Source organism: Oryctolagus cuniculus, chromosome 13, assembly GCF_051225735.1.
Source record: "Oryctolagus cuniculus isolate XC-2025 breed Fujian yellow rabbit chromosome 13, ASM5122573v1, whole genome shotgun sequence".
NCBI classification, from domain to species: domain Eukaryota; kingdom Metazoa; phylum Chordata; class Mammalia; order Lagomorpha; family Leporidae; genus Oryctolagus; species Oryctolagus cuniculus.
The window spans coordinates 19,323,250-19,348,805 of NC_142879.1; the positions used below are offsets into that span (position 1 = coordinate 19,323,250).

Here is a 25,556-nt window from a genome sequence, read left to right on the forward strand (position 1 = left end):
CATGACAGGCACAGTCCCTCCTCCCCGGGAACTCACAGGCTAAGGAGATGCGTGAGGCTGAAGGCAGTCTCAGAAGCACTGGCACAGGGCTCCGAAGGGAAGAACAGGGTGTTGTGGGAGCACCGTGTGGGGACCCGAGGACCAGCAGGTGAGCCTAGGACCCTGTGTCGTGTAGGGATTACCTGGGGAGGCGCCAGCATGGCCGAGCTATCCCTTTCAGAATGTTCTGGTGAGAAGATGCAAGCCTCTTTGCCTTCCATGATTGATACAAGGTTTAAGGAGCTGGGATTCCTGGGGGCGGGGGAGGGATCTGTTCTAAGACAGCCCAAGTTGCAATTTTGATGATTTTGGTTCATTAACCTCAGAGTTCACATTAACTACTGTGTCACCTTAAGCTCTCTGGGGTTTAACTGCATCTTGAGGGCAGTGGTATGTTCTACCAAGAATTGTCTCTTTTGCCACAAGCTGGGACAGACAGGAACTGGGCCCTTCCTTGGCATAGAAAATGGAAAGTTCTGGTGGCATCATCAGTCTGGAAAAAATTGAGCACACATCCCCAGCAAGTGTATCACAATTAGTTCTTTTTTTTTTTTTTTAAGATTTATTTATTTGAGAGGTAGAGTTACAGACAGAGAGAGGGAGAGACAGAGAGGCTTTCCATCCGCTGGTTCACTCCCCAGGTGGCAGCAATGGCCGAGCTGGGCTGATCAAAGCCAGGAGCTTCTTCTGGGTCTCCTACGCAGGTGCAGGGCCCCAAGCACTTGGGCCATCTGCTGCTGCTGTCCCGGGTGCATTAGCAGGGAGCTGGATCAGAATTGGAGCATCCAGGACTCAAACTGGTGCCCTATGGGATGCCAGCCCTGCAGGCGGCAGCGTTACCCACTAGGCGACAGCACCGGCCCCTACTATTAGCACTTCTAACACTAGTGCTGTTTATATACCGTGCACAAGTGTAGACATGCATGAGGTGATACAGAGAGTTCTGGAGGCGGGCATTTGGCTAAGTGGTTAAGAAGCTGCTTGGGATGTCCACGTCCCATGTTGGAGTTCCTGGCTTGAGTCCTGGCTCCCCCGCTTCCAATCCAACTTCCTGCTAACACGGACCTGGGCGGGGCGGGGGGGAGCAGCAGTTGATGGCTCCAGTTCCTGGGTCTGTGCCACCCATGTGGGAGACTCAAAATTAGGTCAGACATTTGGGGAGTGAACCCTTAGAAGGAAGGTCCCTTTCTGTCTTTCAAATAAGTTGAAAATGAAGAAATAAAAAAATTTGTTTAAAAAGTTGTAATATTTTCCCAAGTGCCAACAGATAGCTGCCCCCTCCCCCCTTAGAGACCACTGCTCCAGGGAGTTCCAGGAGGGGAGATGGGGCGGGCAGGAGGGGGTGACCAGGAGGGGGGATGGGGTGACCAGGAGGGGAGATGGGGTGACCAGGAGGGGAAATGGGGCGGCCAGGAGGGGAGATGGGATGGCCGGGGGGGGGAGATGGGGTGACCGGGAGGGGAGATGGGGTGACCAGGAGGGGAGATGGGGTGACCAGGAGGGGAAATGGGGCGGCCAGGAGGGGAGATGGGATGGCCGGGGGGGGAGATGGGGTGACCGGGAGGGGAGATGGGGTGACCAGGAGGGGGAGATGGGGTGACCAGGAGGGGGGATGGGGTGACCAGGAGGGGAGATGGGATGGCCGGGGTGGGGGGAGATGGGGTGACCAGGAGGGGAAATGGAGTGACCAGGAGGGGAGATGGGGCCGGCAGGCGAGTGAACAGGAGGCACAGGCAGCCGGGCCTCTGCCTTCCTGGAGGTTTCCTGCCCTGTCCTCCACTGGAACATCTGTTTTTAGGAGCTTTCGGATCAGCAGGTGGCAGCGTAGCTCCCATCCACCTTTCCTCCTCTCACCTTGAACTCTCGCCCCCGCTCCACCAGAAATGATCCTCACAGCACCCTGGGCGTGCGCCTCGCTGAGCTTTCTGCGGTCACTCTGGCTGCCGCAGCTCGGGCACCAGGTTAGGAGGGAAGGAGGCTCCGGTCAGAAGGAGGTCCTGGGGGGTGGGGAGGGGTGGTGGTGGACAGCTGAGCCCAGATAGCCTGGAAGGGGCCCAGCCACGCTGCAGTGCGGATGGTCAAGGCAGGGCCCGCCCTTATCAAGGGAATGCCTAGGCGGGGTCGGGTGGGGAAAGTCCTCATCAGCGTGGGGGAGGCAGCCCGGCTGAGAAGGGCGCTGGTCCTGGCTCGCCTCCCTGCGCAGGGAACTCCAGGCGGCACCCGGGACCTCCCTGTCTGGTTTGAGTGACAGGCCCAGGGCTGCGTGAGGGACAGCTGTGGGCCTTCTCTTTCCAGCCCAGCCGCCCCAGAGGCTCCACAGAGGCCTTTCTGAGAGCCGGGCCTCTGGGTAACCGGCGTGACAGGGAGAGCGTCCCTGCGTTCTCCCCTCGCACTGGGCCTGGACCCCCATTGCTGCGTCCCCCGGGGCTCAGCAGCCACGCTTGCTGGGCTCGGTTTTCAGCCTTCCTGTGCTGCCTCGCATGGAACCAGCGGCTGGGGGTGGGCAGAAAGATGGCTGGGGCGGACAGTGCATCCACCCTTGCAAGTGGGGCTTTGGCTCTCTTTATTTAGCTCCAAGGTGTGAGCGCCGGTGGTGTGACACTGGCTGGTAGCACAGGCTTGCATTGCAGGAGAAGGTGGCAGAGCAGAAGGCGAGAGGAGGGCATGCTGGGAGCTTTCTCTGCCCTGTGCCAGAGTTGAGGTTTTCAGAAAAGGCAGAAAGCAGGGGGCTGGATGCAGGGAGGTGTACCCCGAGGGAGCTGCCCACGGGGCCCTGTGGACCAGAGGAGGAAAGGAGGCTGGTCTCCCAAGTCCCCCTCCTCCTGCTGTGACCTTGAGCGGGCAGCTCCATCCCTCGGGACTGGGAGTCTGGCGGGTAGAGGAGCACTTCTCCAGGCCGTGGGCGTGTTAAGCTGGAGCCGCTGAAATGGGGAGACTGCTTTGCACCGCCTGGGAGGAAAGTACTTGGTTAGCAACAGCAGCTGTCTGCATGCCGCAGGGATTTGAAGGAATTCCTTCCCCTCGTCCCCGCTTCAGGGGTTGTTCAGGCAGGACAGGAAAGGCGTTCTCCTGCCCGTTCTTGTGTGCCAAGAGGGGACCGCCTTCCCAGCCCGAGAAACTGCTGCCTTGCAGGGACAGCTGGGAAGTCCCGCCCGAGCCCCACCCTTTCTGGAGCTGAGCCGGTGCTGATAAGGGGTACCCCTGCCCCCTGCCCTGGGCCCATCCCCGAGGGCTGGGCCCCACTTCTCTTCCCAGGCCCTGGGTCCTGCGTAGGCTCTCAGCACACACAAATGTCCTCCCGCGCCCCCTGTGCCGGCAGTGACTCCCCGGCCCCCCAGGCTCGGGTGGGGGCAGTGACTTCACCGCCCAACACTCTCTGCCTCTCCCGGGCAGGGGTTCCGTGGGGTTCTCAGAGCCAGGAGTCCTCCAGGGCTGGGTGGGGCCGGCGCCCTCCCACTCTGGGGGCCAGGCTTCCTGTCTTCCCGGTGGATTTCTAAGAGGGGAAACCCTCTCCCCTCTCCGGGATTCCCGGGGCGGGACAAGCATGTGTGTGAAATGACAGCTGCTGAGACCGGGCTGGAGAGCCTCCTGGGGCAGAAAGAATTGGAATGGAAAAGCCCAAAATTGGGGATTGGCCGGGCTCCCAGGCCCACATGGCTTCCCCGTGCAGGCCACATGGCAGAGAGGATTCCCAGGGCTCCACCTGCCCTGCCCTGCTGCAGGGCAGGCTGGGAACTGGGCGGACACTTGACTTCTTTAGGCAGCTGCGGTCTGAGCGCAGGACGGCTTAAGGTGGAGCAGAGATGAGAAGACATGGCAGAGAGGAAGCAGGGGTGTGACTGGGGGCATCGAGGCAAGGGCGAGGCTGACCCTAAGGTCTCGCTTCGTTCTCTCTCTTAAGCCCAAAACAGGCCTACAGGTTAGATCCGACCGCCTAGATGTCCCCCACCCCTGAGACAGGAAGACAGGACCGACTGCCCCCAAAATGCGTCCAGTGGGGGCGGCGTGGGGCCTGCCCCGTGGAGTGAGGAGTGGGGCGAGGGAGGGCGGCTCCCAGCAGGCAGCAGCCTCAGTGCAAAGCCTGGCAGGTCTGGGGCCGGCTGGGACAGGCTGCTCACATAAGACCGAAGCCTCAGCTGAGCGCGGCTGCCCCCAGTGGGCATCGAGCCACCTCCCCAGGGTACTGACACTGCCGCTCCCTAGCCCGCGGAGTGGCACCGCCTCGCCAGGCCTCGGCTTGCTTCCATGTAAAGTGGGTTTGAGAGCAGCTGCCCTCGTGGTGCTTGAACGAGAGGCACGGGTGTGCCGGAAGCGTCTGGCACCCAGTCTCCACTTTGTTACTCATTCGCTCCGTTCATTCAGCGATCTGCGTGTGCGTGGCGGAGGAGGCACTGCTGTAGGCCCGGGGAACCCAGGCTGCCTGCCCCCGTGGAGGGCTCAGACAGACCCCCAGAGACCACATCATGTCACCTGCGAGGTGACAGCCCTTGTCGGGGGAAGCAGCCGCCAAGATGGGGGTGACTGGGGGTGCTGGGTGGAGCAGCTCAGAGACCCGTGGGACGGCGCAGGGATGGCTTGTGCGGTGCGTTCCCACAACAGCAGGAAGGCCAGCTGGCCGGGTGGCAGTGAGCCAGGGGTGAGTAGGAGGGGGCCAGGGCTGAGGGCCCGGGGACTCTCGGGGGGCTGGGAGGGCATCACAAGGTCCCTGGTGCCCAGTTTCACCCCCCAGTAAAAGCCACCACATGGCTCTGAGCGGACACGTCACATGTCCTGCCTTGGGTCTTTTTATTTTTATTTTTTTTTTTTTTTAAGATTTATTTTATTTATTTGAAAGACAGAGTTACAGAGAAAGAGACAGAGAGAGGTCTTCTATCCGCTGGTTCACTCCCCAGATGGCTGCAATGGCCAGAACTATGCCGATTGGACACCAGGAGCTTCTTCCGAGTCTCCACGCAGGTGCCAGGGCCCCAAGGACTTGGGCCATCTTCTCATGCTTTCTCAGGCCAAAGCAGAGAGCTGGATGGAAAATGGAACAGTCAGGTCTCGAACTGGCGCCCATATGGGATGCCCGTGCTTCAGGCCAGGGCTTTAACCTGCTGTGCCACAGCGCCGGCCCCCTGCCTTGGATCTTAGCAAAGCTCCTCTGGCCACGGAGTTGATAACAGGGGTACAAGGGTGGAGTGGAGGCGAGGAGAAGTTGCCTGCCATAATTTGGCCAGAGTGACAGCAGTGGGCAGGGGAGGTAGCCGGACTTTGGTTGTACTTTGAAGGTAGAGCTGGTGGGACTTCCGCCTACAGCACACGGGGCTGGGAGAGAGAAGGAGGACACTGCATGTCTTTTAATATCTGCCGTCCTGGTTTGCCCCACCATCATCCACTGGCCGTGTGAGGGAAGGAAGGGCGCCCCTCCCTCCACACGGGGGTCCGCTTCAGGAAGAAGCCCAGGTGCATTAACAAGTGACCAACCCTGGCAGTCGCCACTCGTCACAGCCTTGCCAGCCCAGTCCCTGGGGGGCATGAGGCGGCCAGGCCCTGGCCTCGGGCCACTCGGCCTGCCCCTGCCTGCCTGGGGACCCTGAGGCCCTGCCCCATTCTCCTTTCCCAGGCCCTTGCTTTCCCTCCCGACTGGGAACCTGGCTTCTCAGGGCAGCGGAGGCAGGGGCGCCTCCCTGCGGGACTCAGGCCAGGGTGAAGGACTCGGGCACCAGGGAGGGGGGGCCACCCTGGGGAGGAACACGGACTCCACCCCCTCACCCTGCCCAGCCCCTGTGTCTCCCCCTGCCCCCCCAGCACTGGCCAGTGAGAGTTCTCCCAGCAAGGCATCCAGGCGGCCTCCCCCGCGACTGCCTTCCCAGACAGGACCCCTGCCCGTGGCTTTTGCTTTTAGGGTGGGGCCTGGGGGCTGTCGTAGGCCCTGCAACAGTATTCCTGTGAGTTCCTGTTTTCCCATTTTCAAAATCTCGTCTGGCCTTAGATCTCACCCACATCCTTGTCCTTCGAGTTGCACCCTTGGTTCTGTGCTCGCGCCCCCACAGCAGGCCGTCCGTGAGGTCCTCTGTGTCACCCTGGGCTGCCAGCCCTCTGCTGGTGTTGCCTGGTGCACGCCGCCTGGGAGAAGCCCAGCAGGGTGTGCGAATCCCCTCCGCCGACCAAGCCTGCTCAGCTGCTGACCTGTACTCAAACACGCGGCCCCACCCTGCCTGTGGGGAACCCATCAGCCGGGCAGCCAAGAGCTCCCAGTGCCAAACCAGGACTCATTCGCTGCTCTGTGTAAACAGCGTGCTGGAGCCGGTGGGCGTTAGTCACTGTGCGAGGGCTTCCCTTAGAGAGGAGCCCCCCCGCCCGGGGCTGGGAGAGGGGCTCGAGAACTCTTAGGACATGTGTGCCGGGGTGGGGGTGTTGTGGACCACGTGTGTGTGCTGTGTGGTGTGCCGGGTGGGGATTGTATACAGTGAGATCCCAAGCGCTGTGCAATGGTGTGGTGTGGTGTGTGTGATGTGGGGTGTGTGTCACTGGGGAGGGTGTGCGCAGTGCTGGCCTGGGGGGTATCTGAACAGGTCACGGCCTCCCCTCTCTTAGCGGTGCTTCTCTGTAGCTGTTGAGCACATTCCGAGGGCTTGGGACTTGCTGGGACATTGGACCTCTCCCCGGCTGTGTGTGGCCGAGCTGCAGGGCTGACGGTCTCGGAGCCTCTGCCCCAGTGAGTGAGCGCCTCGGGTCTCGAGGGCCGGCGGCACCTGCACCGCCCACGGCCATGGGCAGATGGCCTCGGCGTGAAGCCCGTGGACGGAGGCCGGCCCTGTTCAAATCCTGGGCAGCGTCCTCATGTTAGCCTGAGAACCGTTTCAATGTTGCTGTTCCTGGGGTCGGCGCCCAGAGGGCACCCGATGAGAAGCCGGAGAAGCCCTACGCCTGGGTTGGCCTCTCTGAGATACGGGAGGTGTGAGTGGCACCTGCGGCCAGCCAGCCCCACTCCGCCCGTCCTGAGCTGGAAGGTTCTAGACCCTGTGGTCCTGGGCAGATTGGGAAAGTTGGCCACACTCACTGGGCCTCCTGGGTGGGAAGACCAGGAAGCAAGAGGCGCTTTGTCAAAAAGAATTCTTTAGCTGCCCCCTCCTGTGTCCCCCCCCTCCCCTTCCTTCTCTGCAGGTCTCTCTGGGAACCCTGCCGACCTGGAGAAACGCAGGCAGGTGTTTGGGCAGAACCTGATCCCCCCCAAAAAGCCCAAGACCTTCTTAGAGTTGGTGTGGGAAGCCCTTCAAGACGTCACCCTCATCATCCTGGAGATCGCGGCCATCATCTCCCTGGTCCTGTCCTTCTATCGCCCGCCCGGCGGAGAAAATGAGCGTGAGTGCCACCCACGACCTGGCCGGGGTCCCGGGGTTCTCGTCCCCACCACCAGGGAGCCCCCCGGGTTTGGTGGTCAAGGGGCTGCAGCGTAAAGCTTAACCCCCGCTGCCCAGAGACAGGAAGCTCTTTCTCCAACCCATCCTCCCGCTCGGAGGTCTTTCCCCCTCCCCCAGAATGTCCAGGGTCCCCCCACCCACCAGCTTCCCAGCCCTGCCTCTCCGAGGGCCCCCGGCAGCTGGTGGCACGCCGGGCAGCAGCCCTGGGGCCCCCACCGTGTTGGGAGTCACCAGGTCTGTCTATGTGACTTGCCTGTAATTTGCATGGGATTTTTTTTTTTTTTTTTTGCCGTTCGGTCCTGTGCTTCTCTCGGATAAACATTGTTACCCTGGTGATGAGACACCCCATGATCCCACTGCCCTGTGATAGCCTAAGGGTTCTACTTTCTTCCTCCCCCTCCCTGCCATGCCATTGTGGGGGGATGGTGCCACAGTCCCCCCCCAGCCCCTTGGTGACCCTCTGTCTCCCTCCCCCGGCACAGTGTGTGGTCAGATTGCACAAAGCGCGGAGGATGAAGGGGAGGCGGAAGCCGGCTGGATCGAGGGGGCAGCCATCCTGTTCTCGGTGATCATCGTGGTGCTGGTGACCGCCTTCAACGACTGGAGCAAGGAGAAGCAGTTCCGGGGCCTCCAGAGCCGCATCGAGCAGGAGCAGAAGTTCTCCGTGATCCGCAACGGCCAGCTCATCCAGCTGCCGGTGGCTGACATCGTGGTGGGCGACATCGCCCAGATCAAGTACGGTAAGAGCCCACTCGCGCCCAAGGGGGCTTGGGAGTGGCTGAAAGGTGAGACCCCCCCCATACACACACACACACACACACACACACACACACACACACACACATGTGCTCGCTTCCCTGGGAACGGATTCTCTGTGGGTAGCTGGCAGGCCCACACTGTGTCGTGGGGTTGTGAGTGGCTCTGTGAGATTCAGGCCTGGGAAGGTATAGGGAGAGCGACGGGAGCTGGGGTCACCGACTGCAGGCAGGGGGTCTTGTCCTGCTCTGCACAGAGCTGAAGCTGGCTCTGAGGGGCTCCCCGGGTGCTCCCTGGTGATCGGAGAGCTGAGCGGGCGTGGAGGCGCTGGGGGCGGCCCCCGCCCTCGCCTCCGGCTCCGTCACTGCTCCCCTGTGCGCGCCAGGTGACCTGCTGCCGGCTGACGGAGTCTTGATCCAGGGGAATGACCTGAAGATTGACGAGAGCTCTCTCACGGGGGAGTCCGACCACGTCCGGAAGTCCCTGGACAAAGACCCCATGCTGCTCTCAGGTAGGGCCCCTGCCTCAGGCCGGGATCCAGACCCTGCCCCCTCCTCGGGCTCTGTCCCGTGCCCCGCCCTCAGGGTCGCCTCCGTCCGCCTCCTGCGCGTGCTCTGTTCCTTCAGTCAGGGCTGCCCTGGACACTGCTGAGTGTCTCGTGGGCGTTACTAACGTGGGGGGCGTTGGTGTCTCGTGCCACGTTGTGGCTGGATCCGGAAGCCCAACTCCCTTCCCGTGTAGGGACCCACGTCATGGAAGGCTCTGGCCGGATGGTGGTGACCGCTGTGGGTGTCAACTCGCAGGCCGGGATCATCTTCACTCTGCTGGGGGCCAGTGAGGATGACGAGGAGGAGAAGAAGAAGAAAGGTAAGGGGCCTCCCGGGGGAGGGGGGCTCAGAGTGAGGGGGCTCATCTCGACGGACGCCTGGCAGGAAGAGCCCCGCTCTGATGGACGCCAGCTCCTGGCGCTGGGCGCCCAGGGCAGACTGCAGTCGGGCCTCGAGCCCGGCGCCTTTGCTGGGTCGGGAAGGGACGGGTTCCTGAGCCTGCCCAGGTGAGCCGGCCAGGCGCTGTGGGCCCAGCACTCCCCCGCATCGTCCTCCTGCCCGCGCTGTCTCCCTCTGGGCGGGGCCGGGCGATCCAGTGGCTGTCAGTGGGAGAGCAGATGCAGAGGCCCCGCGAGGTTAGGCCGGTCTTGGAAGGAATCGCAGGAGGAGGAAGAGTTCTCTCGGGCAGAGGGGACTTCTGCCCCCTGGCTGGAGCCGCTCAGGGCAGCCCACTGCTTTCCGGAGAGACTATGTCTTCCTGCACCCACCACACGGATAAGGAGGAAGCTTCCTGCACCCCCACCCCCACCCCCTGGGCTGCCACCATCCGCGCAGACCGCTCGCTCACACCCCTCTCCCCAACACCCTGCCGCCCCCGTTTTCCCAGGCGGTGCGATTCAGCCCGGGCACACTCCTGGAGCAGGTGGCTGGGCTGTGACCTTGCTGGTCAGTGTCCCCAGGCTCCGGGACAGCCTCTGCGTCCATGGGGATCAAACGAAGGCCCGGCTGTGACCCGCCCTCCCCCCAGCCCCATGGCTGGTACCTTTCTGGGCTCGGAGCAAGGCCAGCCGGCTGGACAGCAGATCTCTTCCTGGCCACTTTGGGTCTCCACCCCACTTTGTTCTTTCTTGTTCAAACAGGTAAAAAACAAGGAGTCCCTGAAAATCGCAACAAAGGTAACCTCTCCACACACTCATCTGCCATTTCTACCTGTCCACGCTCAAACCAGACCTCTCAGGCCATCCGCCTTCTCCCTTCCCCTCTTCATACACCTGTTACCTGCTGCTGCGGCCCGGACGCCTCACCCAGAGGAAGGTGCAGAGATGGGGTGGGGAGGCGCCCAGGCTCAATCTAAGATGGGGCAAGAGCGCCCTCTGCTGTTGGCTCCTAGAACCTCACGTCGAGGTCTCACCCGGCACCGGGAGGATCTGCTCTTTCCGGGGTGCCTAACTCTGCTTCATCGCCCTCAGCTGGATTTTTTTTTTTTTAAACACCAAGGGCCATCCTTTTGGAGTCGGGAGACTTCCAGGGTCCTCCCGGTGGAGGGAGTCGGGGTGGGCAGTCCCTGCACCCTCCTCTTGCTGGCTTCCTCACCGGGGTCTTCTCTGCTGGTCTCCGAGGGGCGCTGGGCTACAGCCTCCCCCAACCTCGCTCTGCGTTCTCTCCAGGCTGTCTTCCTCCTGGTCCGCTGTGTGTCTCTATTGCGGTCGCCGTGTTTGCACCGTGTCTCCGTGGTGTGTGTGGGCGTGACAACGTGTCGGGCGGGTTGGCCTCAGTGCGGGCTGAGCCACGCAGGGACCACAGCGCCAGGGGCGGGGTTGCTTTCCTCTGTACCCCACGTCACCGTCGTCTTTAGAAATAAAAAGCATTGCATTGGAGAACCAGGGCCAGACACGACCATCCGTCATTGCTGGTTTTCCTTTACTCTTCTTTTAAAAGCAAAGTGCGTTTATTTCTGCGTCCGTCTTAGTCCCAGCTTTCTCTTACTCCAGGGACACCCCTCACACCAGCGACTTCCCTCTCCCCCAAAACACGGACCCCCCGGGGGGGCCTTGGTCAGGCAGGGCAGGGAGGGGTCCTCCTTCCCCCTCCATCTGCTCATACAAAGAGCTGGAAGATAATACAGGATCTGAGATGTTAAGCCCTGGGTTCCAGGCAGGATGGCTACTGGCATCGGCACTCAGGGCCGCGATGCATGGCCTTGCTGCACTCAACCTGGCCTGGGGCTCCGAGGGGCTGCCAGGAAGCTGCTTCCGAAAAGGAAATCCAGGACCCTCAAGCACCCCCGCTCCAGTGCTTAGACGCTCACCCTCAGGCCCTAACAGGGGGTTGACGGCAGGTTCCGTGTCCAGCACAGGCCGGGCGTGGTCAGAGCAGATGTCAGGACACTGGGGTCTGTTCCCTTCCTGCCTGCCTGCCCCTTGCTCCGTGCTGCTCCCCTGCCCGCTCACGTGTCCTGTTTGTGCGCCCTAGCAAAGACCCAGGACGGCGTGGCCCTGGAGATCCAGCCACTCAACAGCCAGGAGGGGGCCGACAACGAGGACAAGGACAAGAAGGCCAGCAAGGTGCACAAGAAGGAGAAGTCGGTGCTGCAGGGCAAGCTGACGCGCCTGGCCGTCCAGATCGGGAAAGCTGGTGAGCCGGGTGGGGTCTGGCTGGCTGGGGCCCTGTCTCTGCCGCGCCTCGGACATCCCCTGGGCTTTCTGAGAGAGCGGCGTCTCCCCGTGTGTGAGGCCAGCGGCCCTCATGGGAAGACAGACAGATGCCTGCTCTCCTGCCCTGTGTTGGCTTCCACGTCCCGAAGGCGAGGAGAGGCTGCCGTGGGCCGAAGTTCGGCTGTTCCCTCGAGCAGCAGCCGCGGCACGTGGCAGAGCCCGGGGCAGCGGACACGCTAGAGGAAGAGGGCAGGGTCGGAGGGGCCCTGTCTGGAGGTCACCTAATGCACTTGTGAGTGCAGGGTGAGCAGGTGGCTTCCCCCACACCAGCCCTGTGTGTGCTCTCTGCCTCTGTCCCCCCACCTTCTTTCAGCAGTGGGGGACAGGGCCAATGGGGGGAGGGAGCAGAAGGAGTTCATTATCTGAGCCCGCCCTCCCATCAGGCACACCTCTGTGTGTGCTGTTCGCATGGGGCTCTCGCTGAGGCGCCGGTGCGGCGGGTCTGCCTCCACCTGGCCTCCCCGTGCTGCCGGCTCACCAGGCGCACCGGGTCAGCTTTGTGTGACTCACCGAGAGCAGTGTGTGGGGCAGGAGGCGGCAGATCTCACAGTTTGGAGGGTCACAGCTCAAGGTCAGGGGGAGGCGGGCCGGGGCAGAGTGGGTGTGCAGGTGCGGTCACGTGGTGAGCCGAGAAGCTGGGCCAACTGGGCTGAGATAACCAACCCTGCCCCTGAGAACTCCCTCCCGGGCGGCCCCAGTGACCCAAACACCTGCTGGGCCCCCATCATCGGTGACCCGTTCACTGCTAACGTGAGGCTTCAGGGTTTAAGCTTCTGCACGAGTCTGGGGAGCCGTGTCCCACTGGACCCGTGGCATAGGCCGCGGCAGCCACCAGCCACCTGTGGCTATGTCCACTGGGATGGATTAAAATGAAAAAGCCAAAAGCTCAGTCCCTAGGTCACAGTAGGCCACGTTTCACTTGGCCAGTGGTCACACGTGGCCAGCAGCGCAAAGAGAAAGCGTGCTAAGCATCATGGGAGGTTCTGTTGTGCAGCGCCGGCCTCGCCCCCTCCTTTTGTCCTGGCGCTGTGGTTCTGACTGCCGTGGATGAGACGAACGGCAGGACGTCACTGAGCCAGGCACAGGCTTATTCTTCTCCAGGGACAAACTCAATCATGGCCAGGATTAGAGTGGGCAGCTGCGGTGCCTCCCACCCCCTGCAGAGCAAGCACCCCCTGAAACTCCGCACCCTCCCTAACCCAGCAGGGTACCAGGAATGTGCTGGAGTCGACCTGCTCACGCGAGCCCTGCTCTGGGGCCCTGGAGTCCGTCAGGGCTCGGGACAGTAGAGCCCAGACCCAGCACGGTTTACAGCAGAGCGTTCCCCAGATCTTTGCCCCCGCCAGGCACAGGTGGGCCCTGATGGTGGCCCCTCCGGCGCTCAGAGCGGCCAGCTGCTGGCTGACCCTCAGCGAGTTCTTGCAGGGACCTCCGTATGTGAGGTGACCAACCGTCCCTGTGGGCTTGGGGCCGCCCACATCCTGGGAAACCGTCGCTCACCAGCGTCGGTACGGCAGACCATCCGGCCTTACTTTCTTTAAAAAGGGGCTAACAGTCACCTGCATCCCAGAGCTGCAGGGAGGGCCTGGCCTGGACGCGGGTGTTTGCTTGGTCAAAGGCACCGTCCCAAGGGCTTCGTTTGCACCGGGAATGGGCTAGCACCCCGGCACTCACAGGTGGGTGGGGGAGAAGTCGGAGTCGCTGAGCTGCCAGGCCGTGGACAGACATGGTAGCACGTCGTTAGGGGAAGTGTGGCGGTCTCAGGTCGGGTGGAGTGGGTCCTGTGGAAGGCTGCTCCAGGAGGCAGACCAAGCCCCGTATTTGAGCGAGGAGCGTGGCCAGGGAACAGAAGCCACCAGCGCTGAGACAGGAGCCTGTGTCTTTTAGAGCGGGGGCCTCCCCCTCCCGCTGTGATGTCCTTGAAGTGGCAGCCGAGGCCGCGGCTGGCGCCGGCGCCCCTGGAGCCTCCCGTGACCCGTCTCCCCGCACAGGTCTCATCATGTCCGCCGTGACTGTCGTCATCCTGATCCTGTACTTCGTGATCGACAACTTCGTGATCCAGGGCAGACCGTGGCTCGCCGAGTGCACCCCCGTCTATATCCAGTACTTCGTCAAGTTCTTCATCATCGGTGTCACCGTGCTGGTGGTGGCCGTGCCCGAGGGGCTGCCGCTGGCCGTCACCATCTCCCTGGCCTACTCTGTAAAGGTGCGGCAGGGCCGACCGGACACGAGGGGAGGGTGTCGTGAGCCCCTGGTGGGAGGACCCAGCTCGCACCCAGCAACTTCCCCAGCCTCCACCGCGGTGGGCGTATCAGTTGGTTGCATCAGCGTGTAAATAACCCAGCAGGATCCTAAGAGAGTCACCACAGCAGTAGCACCCGGGCAGGAAGCTGGCCGGGCAGCGCCCCTGGGTCTGTATCCGGGAGAGTCTGGTCAGCCACCTCCCGTCTCTTCCCCTTTGCAGAAAATGATGAAAGACAACAACCTGGTGCGGCACCTGGACGCCTGTGAGACGATGGGCAATGCCACGGCCATCTGCTCCGACAAGACCGGCACGCTGACCATGAACCGCATGACCGTGGTGCAGGCCTACATCGGGGGCACCCACTACCACCAGGTGCCCAGCCCCGACGTCTTCCTGCCCAAGGTCCTGGACCTCATCGTCAACGGCATTGCCATCAACAGCGCTTACACATCCAAGATCCTGGTAAGTCCTTCCTCCACGTGCACACTCGGGGTGGGGGGCGGGCAGGGGGCGGGGAGGGGACTCCCTGGGGCCACATGGGGGCGGTAGCTGGAGCACCGAGGAGCGTCAGAACCTGGGGCCCAGCGGCCACGTGTAGGCAGTGTCTCCCGGGAGGGACTCACGCTGGTGGCAGGATCGGGCATATCAGTAAATTCCGCACTTCAGAAGCAAAGGGCAGGTGTGGGAATAAGAGCCACACAGGGTGAGACGAGAGCTGGAGCCAGCTGGGGAATCCCGGATGGCCCTGGAATCAGGCTCACTCCTGACCACCGTGCTGCGTGCTCTCCACAAAGACCCCCCACCCCCGTCACCACCGCTGCCCCCACACTCCTCGCCCCCACACTCCGGGTGTGATCGTGCAAGATTTGCAGGGGAGGTCTTCCCCTGCCCGGTGCTCCAGCCCCGGCCGGCGGCGTCTTCAACGGTGCCCTGTGTGTTCTCTCTCCCTCAGCCTCCGGAGAAGGAGGGAGGCCTGCCGCGGCAGGTGGGCAACAAGACCGAGTGTGCTCTGCTGGGCTTTGTCGCAGATCTGAAGCAGGACTACCAGGCGGTGCGCAACGAGGTGCCCGAGGAGCAGCTCTACAAGGTGTACACCTTCAACTCGGTGCGCAAGTCCATGAGCACGGTCGTCCGGAAGCCCGCCGGCGGCTTCCGCATGTACAGCAAGGGCGCCTCGGAGATCATGCTGCGCAAGTGAGCACCGCCCCCTGCCTCCCCTCCCCCGGCCCCGCACGGCCCCGCACGGCCCCGCGAGCCTGCTGGCATTTACTCGGCCAGCCGTTGCTTTCCCACACTCTGCGTGGCCCGTTGCCTTCAGTCCTCACCCCAGTGAGGTCAGGGCCAGTTCTGACCTGTTCTGTGCAGGGGAGAAGCCAGGCCCAGGGGAGTTCAGCTTGCTCAGGGTGATGACAGCCAACAGTGGCACGGCCAGGATGCACCCTAGACAGCGAAGCCTCCAGCTCGCCATCCGAACCCAGGGAGAGGAACGCTCTCCCGAAACGACGCCAGCCGTGCCAGTGAGGTGCCGTGCACACGGCCCGTGGTGGAAATCATTCCCCGTCACACCCGTCCGCGATTCTGATGAAGGAAAGTTGCGTGCTTTTGTTTTGTTTTGAAGATTTATTTATTTATTTGGAAGGCAGAGTTACAGAGGCAGAGAGACAGACAGAGGTCTTCCATCCGCTGGTTCACTCCCCAAATAGCCTCAACAGCCGGAGCTGGGCCAATCTGAAGCCAGGAACCAGGAGCTTCTTCTGGGTCTCCCAGGCAGGTGTAGGGGCCCAAGCACCTGGGCCCATCTTCCACTGCTTTTCACACAGCAGAGAGCTGGACCGGAAGAGGAACAGCTGGGACTCGAACCGGTGCCTGTATGGGATGCTGGCACTGAAGGCAGCAGCTTTACCCGCTACACCACAGCACCGGCCATTGTGGCCATTTAGGGAGTGAACCAGCAGATGGAAGGCTTCCTCTCCACCCCCACAAACTGTCCCCACCCCACCACTGCCTCTCTGTAACTCTGCCTTTCAAATAAATAAATAAATCTTTGAACAAAAAACAAGAGCACAGATGACGTGGGAGAGTCACAGCTCCTGCTCCCCTGGGCACTGCCCCACGCACACGCATCCTGGACGCCTTCAAAAGAGGGTGGCGGCTAGAGGAGCTCTTTGGCCATGAAGCGGTGTCATTAGGAATAAAGCCGAGCAGCCAGAGCGCCTGGCGGGTACGGCAGCAGCCTGGAGTGGGAGGGGGGACCCCGCCTCCTGACCCTGTGCCTCCCCAGGTGCAATCGGATCCTGGACAAGAAGGGGGAGGCGGTCCCGTTCAAGAACAAGGACCGCGACGACATGGTGCGCAGCGTCATCGAACCCATGGCCTGCGAGGGGCTGCGCACCATCTGCATAGCCTACCGGGACTTCGACGACGCCGAGCCCTCCTGGGACAACGAGAGCGAGGTCCTCACCGAGCTCACCTGCATCGCCGTCGTGGGCATCGAGGACCCCGTGCGCCCAGAGGTGAGGCGCTGGCCTGGCCTGGGGCAGGGTGGTGGGGACCATGTGCAGGCCCAGCCGTGACCTAGTGGGAAGCAAGATGCGGGTGATCACCTGCCTCTCGCCCACAACAGGAGGTGTTTCGGGGCTTCCAGTTCCCCAGAGCTGCTCTGGGGTGGTGGGTGGTGGGAGGCAGCACTCGTGGGGTTTATGGCGTGCGAGTCAGGGAGAAATGGAGCTATCAGCGGACACACCATTGGTGTGATCAACTGGAACACCAGCCTTGACTTCTGCCACCGCCTTTCAGCCAACACCCCTGTGGTGCACATCCCCTGGGCGCTGAGCATTCTCCAGGCTCCTAGGGAGCCCTTCATCTCCTGGCACAACAGGGCCTATCCCAATGTGACCGTCGCAGGTGGACGGAAGTGAGGAAACCCCGGATGTAGCAGTGCCCACACTTAGCCTATGCCCGGGGCAGTGCTTGTCAGCGGTCTCTCTGCTGTCCACACTGGAGGCACCAGAGGCCACTGCTGCCACCTCCACCTCTCCTTTCCTCACTCCCCCACAGGTCCCAGAAGCTATCTCCAAATGCAAGCGAGCTGGCATCACTGTCAGAATGGTGACCGGGGACAATGTCAACACAGCCCGAGCCATCGCCACCAAATGTGGCATCCTGACACCTGGCGATGACTTCCTGTGTTTAGAAGGCAAAGAATTCAACCGACTCATTCGCAATGAAAAGGGAGAGGTGGGTCCTGGGTGGGAGGCACCTGGGCCTCCCTGGGGGCGAAGGCAGGGCTGAAGGTGGGTCCTGGGTGGGAGGCACCTGGGCCTCCCTGGGGGTGAAGGCTGGGCTCGAGGTGGGTCCTGGGTGGGAGGCACCTGGGCCTCCCTGGGGGCGAAGGCTGGGCTCGAGGTGGGTCCTGGGTGGGAGGCACCAGCCTGAGGCATCAGGGGCACTGGGAGAAGGCATCCAGTTTCTAAACTCACGTCCAGCGTCCCTCTCTCCCAGAGCCACTCACTTGGCAAAACAGGCCATTGTCTTCCTTCTTGTTGGCATCGTTCACAAGCCAACTTTTTGTGTCTTTCGGCTTCTTCCGTCGCCCCTGCCATGTGACCCCCAATGGCTCAGGCTGTGAGAGGCCGTGGCCCAGGTGTGGAGCAGAACAAAGCTTCCTGGTCTACGTAGAAATCAAACCTAAGACCCCGAAGCACCACCGTAGCCACCGGAGCCAGCAGCTGACCCCGGCGGCCGCCATCCATAGCTCTGTCCTTGGAGACTAAGTTGGCGTCACCTCCTCCAGGGCCGGGAGAAGCGCTCCCTGTCTGCCCCAGATCTCTCAGAGCTCGGCGTGTGTGGCACAGACAGATCTTCCCAGGTGGCTTTGCGTGTTTGGCTGAGCCACGGTGTGTCTGGCGTTGGCAGGTAGAACAAGAGAAGCTGGACAAGATCTGGCCCAAGCTTCGGGTCCTGGCCCGGTCCTCGCCCACAGACAAGCACACGCTGGTGAAAGGTGAGCTGGTGCCGGCGGCCACAGGCAGGAGGGGGCTGTCTCCTGTCCCGAGAGCACCAGGCGGATGGGGAGAGCAAGCAGCCGAGCCCTGGGTGGCCAGATCCTGCGGCTGTGTTGGGTTTTTGAAGCCTTCTCACGTCTTGTTTGCCGGTAGCCCTGGGAACAGGTCAGGGCAGGGCCACGCTTCTGGGATACAACAAGGGACGTGTGAGGCCGAGGAGACAGGACCCCTCCCGGCCTGCCCACTCGTGGGGGAGAGTGGCGCAGGCGACTCCCAGCTGTCTGCCTTCAAATCCTCCCCGTGTTGTTCTCCTCGGCACAGGACAGCCTTTCCCAGCTGGCGGCGCCAGCCAGCCGCAGCTGAGGGCCCTGGGAGGTTCCTTCCAGCAGGGGGAAGGGAGAGAGGATGGAGAGGGGCGTGCGGGGGCGGGGGCGGGGAGGCAGCGCCGGGCGGAAGCCACCAGGCAGCCTCGAGCTCACCGGGGCGCGTGTCTGCTTTTCAGGCATCATTGACAGCACCGTTGGGGACCAGCGGCAGGTGGTGGCTGTCACCGGTGATGGCACAAATGATGGGCCAGCCCTCAAGAAGGCAGACGTTGGTTTTGCCATGGTAAGGTCAGCGCGGTGTCCCTGTCCCATGGCAAGCTGCCGTCCCCGTCGGGAGGCCGGGACACGCTTCCGGTGGCCAGCTGCTTCCTGTTCCTCTGTGTGCTCCTTCCCCTGACTACGTCTCTCCCACCCACCTACCTGGCCCCTGCTAACACGTGTGACGGGAGACCCGCCGGGCTTGACGGATCAGGCACAGGCAGGGAAGTCACGGAGGATCGTGACCCGGGACAGCAAGAGCAACTGAAACATGGTGATGTCCGCCTGGGCAGGCTATAGAAAGGCCATGTTCCGTGTGAGCGTGAGCCGCGTGCCCGGGCTACAGCCGTGTTCCGTGTGAGCATGCGCCTTGTGCCCAGGCTACAGCCGTGTTCCGTGTGAACGTGCGCCGAAAAGCAGAGTTGGCTAGCGTACCTCCATGTCTGTCTGGCATCTTCAACGATCCACATGTGGCCAGTCCCTGTGGCCTGTCCACACCTGAGGTTTTTGTTGTTGTTGTTGTTGTTGTTGTTGTGTATTTACTTTGAGAGGCAGAGTGAGAAAACCCGTCCTCTGGTTCACTCTCAGATGCCTGCACCAACAAGGGCTGGACGAGGCTACAGCTGGGCCCTAGGAACCCCGTTTAGGTCTCCCACGCAGGTGGCAGCAGCCAGGCGGTCGAGTCTTCCAGGGTCTGCTTTGCAGGAAGCCGGACTCGGGAGCCAGAGGTGCTCTGCTGGGGGACCGGCCGGCGCAGCTCTGAGGCCAGCAGCCTGCTCCCAGCTTACTTACTATTTTGAAGCCAAGCCAAGACATCAGTGTCATTTGATCCATAAAAATTCCAGACCATGTCCCTTCATGATAAGTGTGTGTCCGTAAAATGTGTCTAAAGGAAAGATAACGCCATTATTGCCTAGCAAGACTGACCCTTACTGTCACGTGGCCAGTCTGCTCGCGTTGCCCCAGCTGGCTCCTAAGTGTTGTTTTGTAGTTTATTTGTCCAAATCACAATCCAGTAAAGATCCATGCACTGCAGCGGTGGGTACATCACTCGCATCTCAGTCCACAGCTTCTATCTGCTGGTTCTCTCCCCCAGTGGCCGCAACAGCCAGGTCCGGGCTGGGCTGAAGCCGGGAGCCAGGATCTCCATCCTTTTCTCCCATGTGTGTGGCAGGGATCCAAGTGTTTGGGCCATTTCCTGCTGCCTTCCCAGGCGCATTAGCAGGGAGCTGGATTGGAAGTGGAGCAGCCGGGACTCGAACCACCAGCATTGCAGGCAGTGGCTTAGCGTGCTGTGCCACAACCCTGGCCCCAGAAATATGTGTCTATAAAAGCCCTCTCGTTGATTCTGATGCACTCAAAAGTTGAAAACCACCAATTCTGTGGAATCCTGTGTCGAGCGTCCCAAAGACCACTCTTGTATTCATGTACTCATTAGGACTCAGCATATGGTTGTACTCGTGGTTAAGATTTACTGCAGGGGCCGGCATTGTGGCACAGTGGGTACAACCACCGCCTGCGATGCTAGCACCCCATAAGGGCTTGGTTGGAGTCCCAGCTGCTCCACTTCTGATCCAGATCCCTGCTAATGCACCTGAGCGAGCAGAGGTCGACCCAAGGGCTTGGGTCCCTCCACCCACCTGGGAGACCCAGAAGAAGCTCCTGGCTCTTGACCCAGCCCTGGCCGTTGCAGCCATTTGGGGAATGAACCAGTGAGTGGAAGACCTGTGTGTGTGTGTGTGTGTGTGTCTCCCTCTCTCTCTCTGGAACTCTGCCTTTCAAGTAAATAAAATAAATATTTAAAACAATTTATTATAGCCTGAGGCAGGTGTTGTAGTCCAGGGGGTTAAGCCTGTGCTTGGGACACCTGCTTCCCATACCAGAGAACCTGGGATCAAATCTCACCTCCCCGTCCTCTCTGGCTTCTTGGTAATAACGTGCACCCTGGGGGGCAGCAGAAATAATGGCTTCAGTGTTTGGGTCCCTGCCACCCACTCGGGAGACCAGGATGGAGCTCATGGCTCCTGGCTCCTGGGTGCTGTGGGCATTTGGAAAATGAACCAGTGGGTGAGAGATCTCTCTCTGTCTCTGTCTCTCTCCCTCTGGGGATGATGCTTTGGTGTCCGAGTAAAGCCGCTGTCTGTAGTACTGACAACTGACATCCTATGTGGGCACTGGTTCTAGTCCCGGCTGCTCCACTTCCGATCCAGCTCTGTGCTGTGGCCTGGGAAAGCAGTAGAAGATGGCCCAAGTCCTTGGGCCCCTCCCTGCACCCACGTGGGAGACCTGGAGGAGGCTCCTGGCCCCTGGCTTCAGATCAGCCCAGCTCTGACCGTTGAGGGCATCTGGGGAGTAAACCAGCAGATGAAAGACCTCTCTCTCTCTCTCTCTGCCTCTCTGTAACTGCCTTTCGAATAAATAAATCTTTTTTTTAAAAAATCTCTCCTCCCTCTCCTTATCCCACTTCCTCTACCTCTCTGTCACTCTGTCTTTCAAATAAATAAAAATAAATAAATTTTAAATAAACAGAAAGATGGTGCCAGTGACGTGGGGAGGAGCCTGGCAGGGTGTGGGGACCCAGGCCTGGCTGCGCTGTCCTCCCGGGGCATCTCTCGGAGTCCCCTCTTCCCGCCATCTGCAGAAACCCCGCAACGTGCGCGTGTGATGCTCCCGCCCCCGGGAGCCCATCCCGGTCTCCGCACACACAGTTCTTTTAGGACTGGTCACACGGGCCCCTCCTGCCCGGCAAGCACCAGAACCGCAGGCCCCCGGGGGGGAAGCAGGTGCTCAGATGAAGCACGCCGTCTGGGCGCGGCCTAGACCCAGCGCGCCTCCCTTGCCAGCTAACTCACTGCCAGCATTCGGAGAGCCAGGCTCCCGGACGCCGGCCAAGCGCCCGCCTTGCAGACGGGCCTATCTAAGGACAGCAGTCCCAGGCCAGTGATGTCAGCTCCTACACAACCCCTTCCGTCCTTTTCCCCCAGCGATTCAGCGTTGAAGGAACTGTGTTGCTTGTCTACACAGGCTGTCCCACAGTGTGGATTTTGTTGGTCGTATCCCTGGAATGTCCCTTTACATTTCCCCTCACCTCTTGTAATCCCTGTAAGTGAGTAGTTCTAGAAGCAATCAGATTCTAGATCCCTCCTCTCATTAGGGGCTGTGAAAGGATAATATCGTAATTTGATGGGTTTACTTCCATTAATAATTATTTGCTTTCCTTCTATACGAAGCAAGCTTACTGTGTGGTTCAGTTCTTACGTGAAAGGCAGCTTAGCTGTTCCGCTCCCCAGTTTTCAAGATGACGAGTTGGTTTTCTTAGGAACCTCCAAGGGTGACTGATGAGTGTTTTTCTAAGCACGATTTTACAGCCTCGTGGATTTAAGCGTAGCCGGTGTGTTTCTCTCCGGTGTGTTCCGTGTGTGTTTGGCGCTCAGGCTGCCCCACCCTCAGCCAGGAGAAGCCCCCTCAGCATCGCGGAGCCCCTGTGCCGCTGAGTGCGGGGCCCCCACAGCTCTCTCCAGGCCTTAGCTCAGATGCCTGAGCCTGCGCCCGGCGTCACACGTTTCTCCTGGGAGTCCCCGTCCCGTTCAGTGGGGAACAGAGCCGGAGCCAGAGGGTGTTCCTTGCTTCCAGGCCTTCTCGGAGGCAAAGCCAAGAGTTACGCTCTTACTGTCTCCTGTTGGGTTTTGCCCTTGTTTATTTTCAAGAATACTTCAAGTTTAAAACAAAAACAAAAACAAAAACAAGCTCCCCTTCACATTCGGAAGAGAGAATTCTCACTTCCCAGTTTCTACCCTGCTCGTTTGATTTGACTCCCCCTGGTTTTATATTTGTATGTCGTATGCTCCACACTTTGACTTGTGGCATTAACATAATCATCGTTCGCTTTATCCTAAACTATATGTCATCCTTTCCAAACAGCAGTAACAATACTGATCCACTGAGTCAGCTAAAGCCAGCCGGCTGCCTTCTTCCAGGTCTTCCGCCCACAGGTATATTTGCTAGGGCTGCACATCAGGTTCTGTGAAGGCATCGAGCCACTTCGCTTTTGCGTAGTTGTGCTCCCAACAGGCCTAGGCAGGGAGAATGGGCTCCCTCCCTCTCGGCCCTTCTCTGTAGGGACCCTGGCACAGTGTGTCACCCCCACCCCACCCCCGTTTCCTCTGGGGTGCCCTCCAGTGTTCACACCCAGCTCGGAAGTTTCCTGGCCATCAGGAAGTGGAGTCTGGCTTCCGGAGGTGCCCAGCCCTCACCGGGTTCCCTCCCGCCTTCCCCCCGCCCCCCCCCCCCAGGGGATTGCAGGCACAGACGTGGCAAAGGAAGCCTCGGACATCATCCTCACCGACGACAACTTCACCAGCATCGTCAAGGCCGTGATGTGGGGGCGGAACGTCTACGACAGCATCTCCAAGTTCCTGCAGTTCCAGCTCACCGTCAACGTGGTGGCCGTGATCGTGGCCTTCACGGGCGCCTGCATCACTCAGGTGAGTGGGGCCTGGGGTGGGCTCAGATGAGAGAGACAAGGCAGGGGCCGGGGAGCACGCCGTACACCGGGCGTCCCCACGATGTCGGAACCCCCGGGCCAACTGTCTCCAGTGAAGATAAACTGTCCACCCTTCATAGCTCTGATGTGTTGACCAGCACCGTGGGCACCAACACGAGGGTGCACCATGTCTGTTCTCCAAGAACTGCCGTGCCAGGGCGGTGTTGCCGGCCCATCTGCGGCCTGGAGGTTAGGTGCATTTCTACAGCACGGCCAGGTTGGAAGTCTAGGTGGACAGTGGGAGCGAGGCCACCCAGCTCGGGGGCGGAAGGGGGTCTCCTGAGTGGGCAGGGGCCGCTCCTGGGGCAAGCTGAAGGGACCGCACCTTCCTCCCACCAGGACTCCCCGCTGAAAGCCGTGCAGATGCTGTGGGTGAACCTGATCATGGACACTTTCGCCTCGCTGGCCCTGGCCACCGAGCCCCCTACCGACGCGCTGCTGCGGCGGCGCCCCTACGGCCGCAACAAGCCCCTGATCTCGCGGACCATGATGAAGAACATCCTGGGCCACGCCGTCTATCAGCTCACCATCATCTTTTTCCTGGTCTTTGCTGGTGAGCCAGGGCCGGGGGCTGGGGCAGCGGTGGGGGTGCTGGAGGGAGATGGAGGCCGAGAATGGCCCCTGGAAAGAGGGTGACACAGATCCGGAGTGATGGCGCCACCTGCTGAGCACTGCCTGCATTGCCGCTGCCCGGCGCACTGAAGAATTTCACAGGGGTCGGTTTTTATACCTTTCCATCCCGCGAGAACACTGTGGCTCAGGTCATACAGACGATGATTCTGTAGGATGAGTCTGTAGGGGCCCTAAAATGCAAAACTATGTCAGCCCTACTGTGGTCGGCTTCATTTTCACCAGAAGGCAGATAGATACAATGGAACAACGGAAGATCCAGGCAGGCAGGCTGAGTGCAGGGCTGGCTGCTAAAGTAGGAGGAGCCAGGACGGCTCACTGCTGCCCACCTGGGGTGCACACGAGCCATACGCTCCCTGGGTAGCCATGCCAGCGTGTTCCCACTCAGCCTGCCCTCGCCCCACAGGTGAGAAGTTCTTCCACATCGACAGTGGGAGGAAGGCCCCGCTCCACTCGCCGCCCAGCCAGCACTACACCATCGTCTTCAACACCTTCGTGCTGATGCAGCTCTTCAACGAGATCAACTCCCGCAAGATCCACGGCGAGAGGAACGTGTTCGCTGGCATCTACCACAACCTCATCTTCTGCTCGGTGGTCCTGGGCACGTTCATCAGCCAGGTGAGGGCCCATCGGGAGCAGGGCGGAGGGCGGGGACCACAGGCTGGGAGCCAGGACGCCCTAAGTACTTCGGAGAGGGAGTAAGGGAGCAGCTGGTGGGGCTGCGGCCGCAGGACAAGCACTTGGGGCTCCCAGTTTAGCTCCACGCGCACCTTGCTCTAGAACGGGAGCCCAGTGTGCCCAGTGCTCCAGCGCAAGGCAACGTGCTGCATGCAAATAAGACAAGATGGATCCTTTCATTACCTTCCTAAGTACACGTCTTCCACAGAGTGACCAGGGGACGGTCAGTCAGGCTGTTCCAGCCCACCTCCGTGCCTCCTGGCAACGTGGCGTGCTGCACAGTGCTGTGCAAGGCACGGAGAAAGAGAAGTGATGGGAGGGGCACGGGGCTGGCAGTGAGTCCAGCCTGGGAACTGGGGTCAGGGAGATGGGGACCCTTGAGATAAAAGGGTCAGGCCCCTTCCTCCCTGCCCTCTGGGGGTACCAGGGACTGGGAGCCCCCTGTCCAGCCACAGCCTCAGCAGGGTCCCTCCCTCGCTGCCCCCCTCCATGCTGTGCACTCTCCTGGTCGCCCGCTGGCTTTAGCCCCAGGACGCCCCCACGCCCCTGCTCTGACCTTACGGGAGTCACGAGCACAGCACGTGTGCCTGCCTGCCCGTCCAGCTGCTCTGTGGACTCTCCCTGCCTCCCCTCTCCCCACCTCACCGCCTCCCCACTCCCCTTCCAGGCTTCCCTCTCCTCCCGCAGCGAGCCAACCAGAACTCCCGGCGAGGGCAGGGGGAGCCGTGGCATCTGCGGCCGTGTCTAGAGGGCCGCCACTCTCTGTTCTAGGTTCTCATTGTGGAATTTGGGGGCAAGCCCTTCAGCTGCACAAAGCTCAGCCTGTCGCAGTGGCTGTGGTGTCTCTTCTTTGGGATCGGAGAACTCCTGTGGGGCCAGGTGAGTAGCCGCATGCCTTCCCCACGCGTTTGCACGGCCTGCAGACCCCTCTCCTCTGTGTGAGACGGGACGAGCACCTGCGGGGGCTCCCAGCTGCCCTCAGCCTCCCCTCCCGTCTCCTCACCCAAGTTCTCGAGTCCCCTCCGTCTTCCGGGGTGAGAGCATCGGGGCCCGCGCGTCGGAAACTCCTGGCCTCCTCTCTACCTGTGCTTGGGCACAGGCAGATCCCTTAGCTTCCTGAGGCGGGCGTGGGACTTTGCGGTGGAACTCAGCTTTAGAAAACCGAAGGGTCTGGGGCCGCATTTGATGCAGCCCACCTGCCGTAACAGAGCACCCGGCTTCAAGCCTGGCTCCGCTTCCGGCCAGTGCTCTCCCTGGGAGGCCGCGGATGACGGCCCAGGTACCTGGACCCCTGCCACCCAAGAGGGAGACCTGGATGGAGTTCCAGGCTCCTGGCTTGAGCCCTGCCCTGCCCGACTGGTTGCACACATTTGGGGAGTGAAATAGTGGATAGAAGAGATATCTCTCTT

At 61.2% G+C, this 25,556-nt stretch overlaps 1 protein-coding gene and 1 long non-coding RNA gene across 5 annotated transcripts in view; one reads left to right on the forward strand and one right to left on the reverse strand.

Moving 5' to 3' along the window:
- ATP2B4 (ATPase plasma membrane Ca2+ transporting 4) overlaps nucleotides 1-25,556 on the forward strand; it is an 89,583-nt gene that overhangs the window by 54,237 nt on the left and 9,790 nt on the right. For 3 of the 4 annotated variants that reach the window (XM_051821144.3, XM_089311332.1, XM_002717580.6), the window contains exons 3-19: nucleotides 7,189-7,386; nucleotides 7,928-8,185; nucleotides 8,587-8,712; nucleotides 8,943-9,068; nucleotides 9,889-9,924; nucleotides 11,222-11,383; nucleotides 13,455-13,669; nucleotides 13,928-14,170; nucleotides 14,661-14,902; nucleotides 15,990-16,221; nucleotides 16,766-16,945; nucleotides 17,624-17,711; nucleotides 18,215-18,321; nucleotides 22,589-22,780; nucleotides 23,179-23,392; nucleotides 23,876-24,087; nucleotides 24,919-25,026. In XM_051821144.3, the coding sequence (XP_051677104.2) occupies nucleotides 7,189-7,386; nucleotides 7,928-8,185; nucleotides 8,587-8,712; nucleotides 8,943-9,068; nucleotides 9,889-9,924; nucleotides 11,222-11,383; nucleotides 13,455-13,669; nucleotides 13,928-14,170; nucleotides 14,661-14,902; nucleotides 15,990-16,221; nucleotides 16,766-16,945; nucleotides 17,624-17,711; nucleotides 18,215-18,321; nucleotides 22,589-22,780; nucleotides 23,179-23,392; nucleotides 23,876-24,087; nucleotides 24,919-25,026 (2,939 nt within the window). Of the gene's footprint in view, nucleotides 1-7,188; nucleotides 7,387-7,927; nucleotides 8,186-8,586; nucleotides 8,713-8,942; nucleotides 9,072-9,888; nucleotides 9,925-11,221; nucleotides 11,384-13,454; nucleotides 13,670-13,927; nucleotides 14,171-14,660; nucleotides 14,903-15,989; nucleotides 16,222-16,765; nucleotides 16,946-17,623; nucleotides 17,712-18,214; nucleotides 18,322-22,588; nucleotides 22,781-23,178; nucleotides 23,393-23,875; nucleotides 24,088-24,918; nucleotides 25,027-25,556 lie in introns of all 4 variants that reach the window. The other variant, XM_089311331.1, reaches the window with a different exon arrangement.
- Nucleotides 4,814-6,218, reverse strand: LOC149122502 (uncharacterized). The gene is made up of 2 exons (XR_016218837.1): nucleotides 6,021-6,218; nucleotides 4,814-5,055 (listed from the first exon to the last, which is right to left on the reverse strand). It is a non-coding gene; the product is annotated as an uncharacterized LOC149122502 (long non-coding RNA).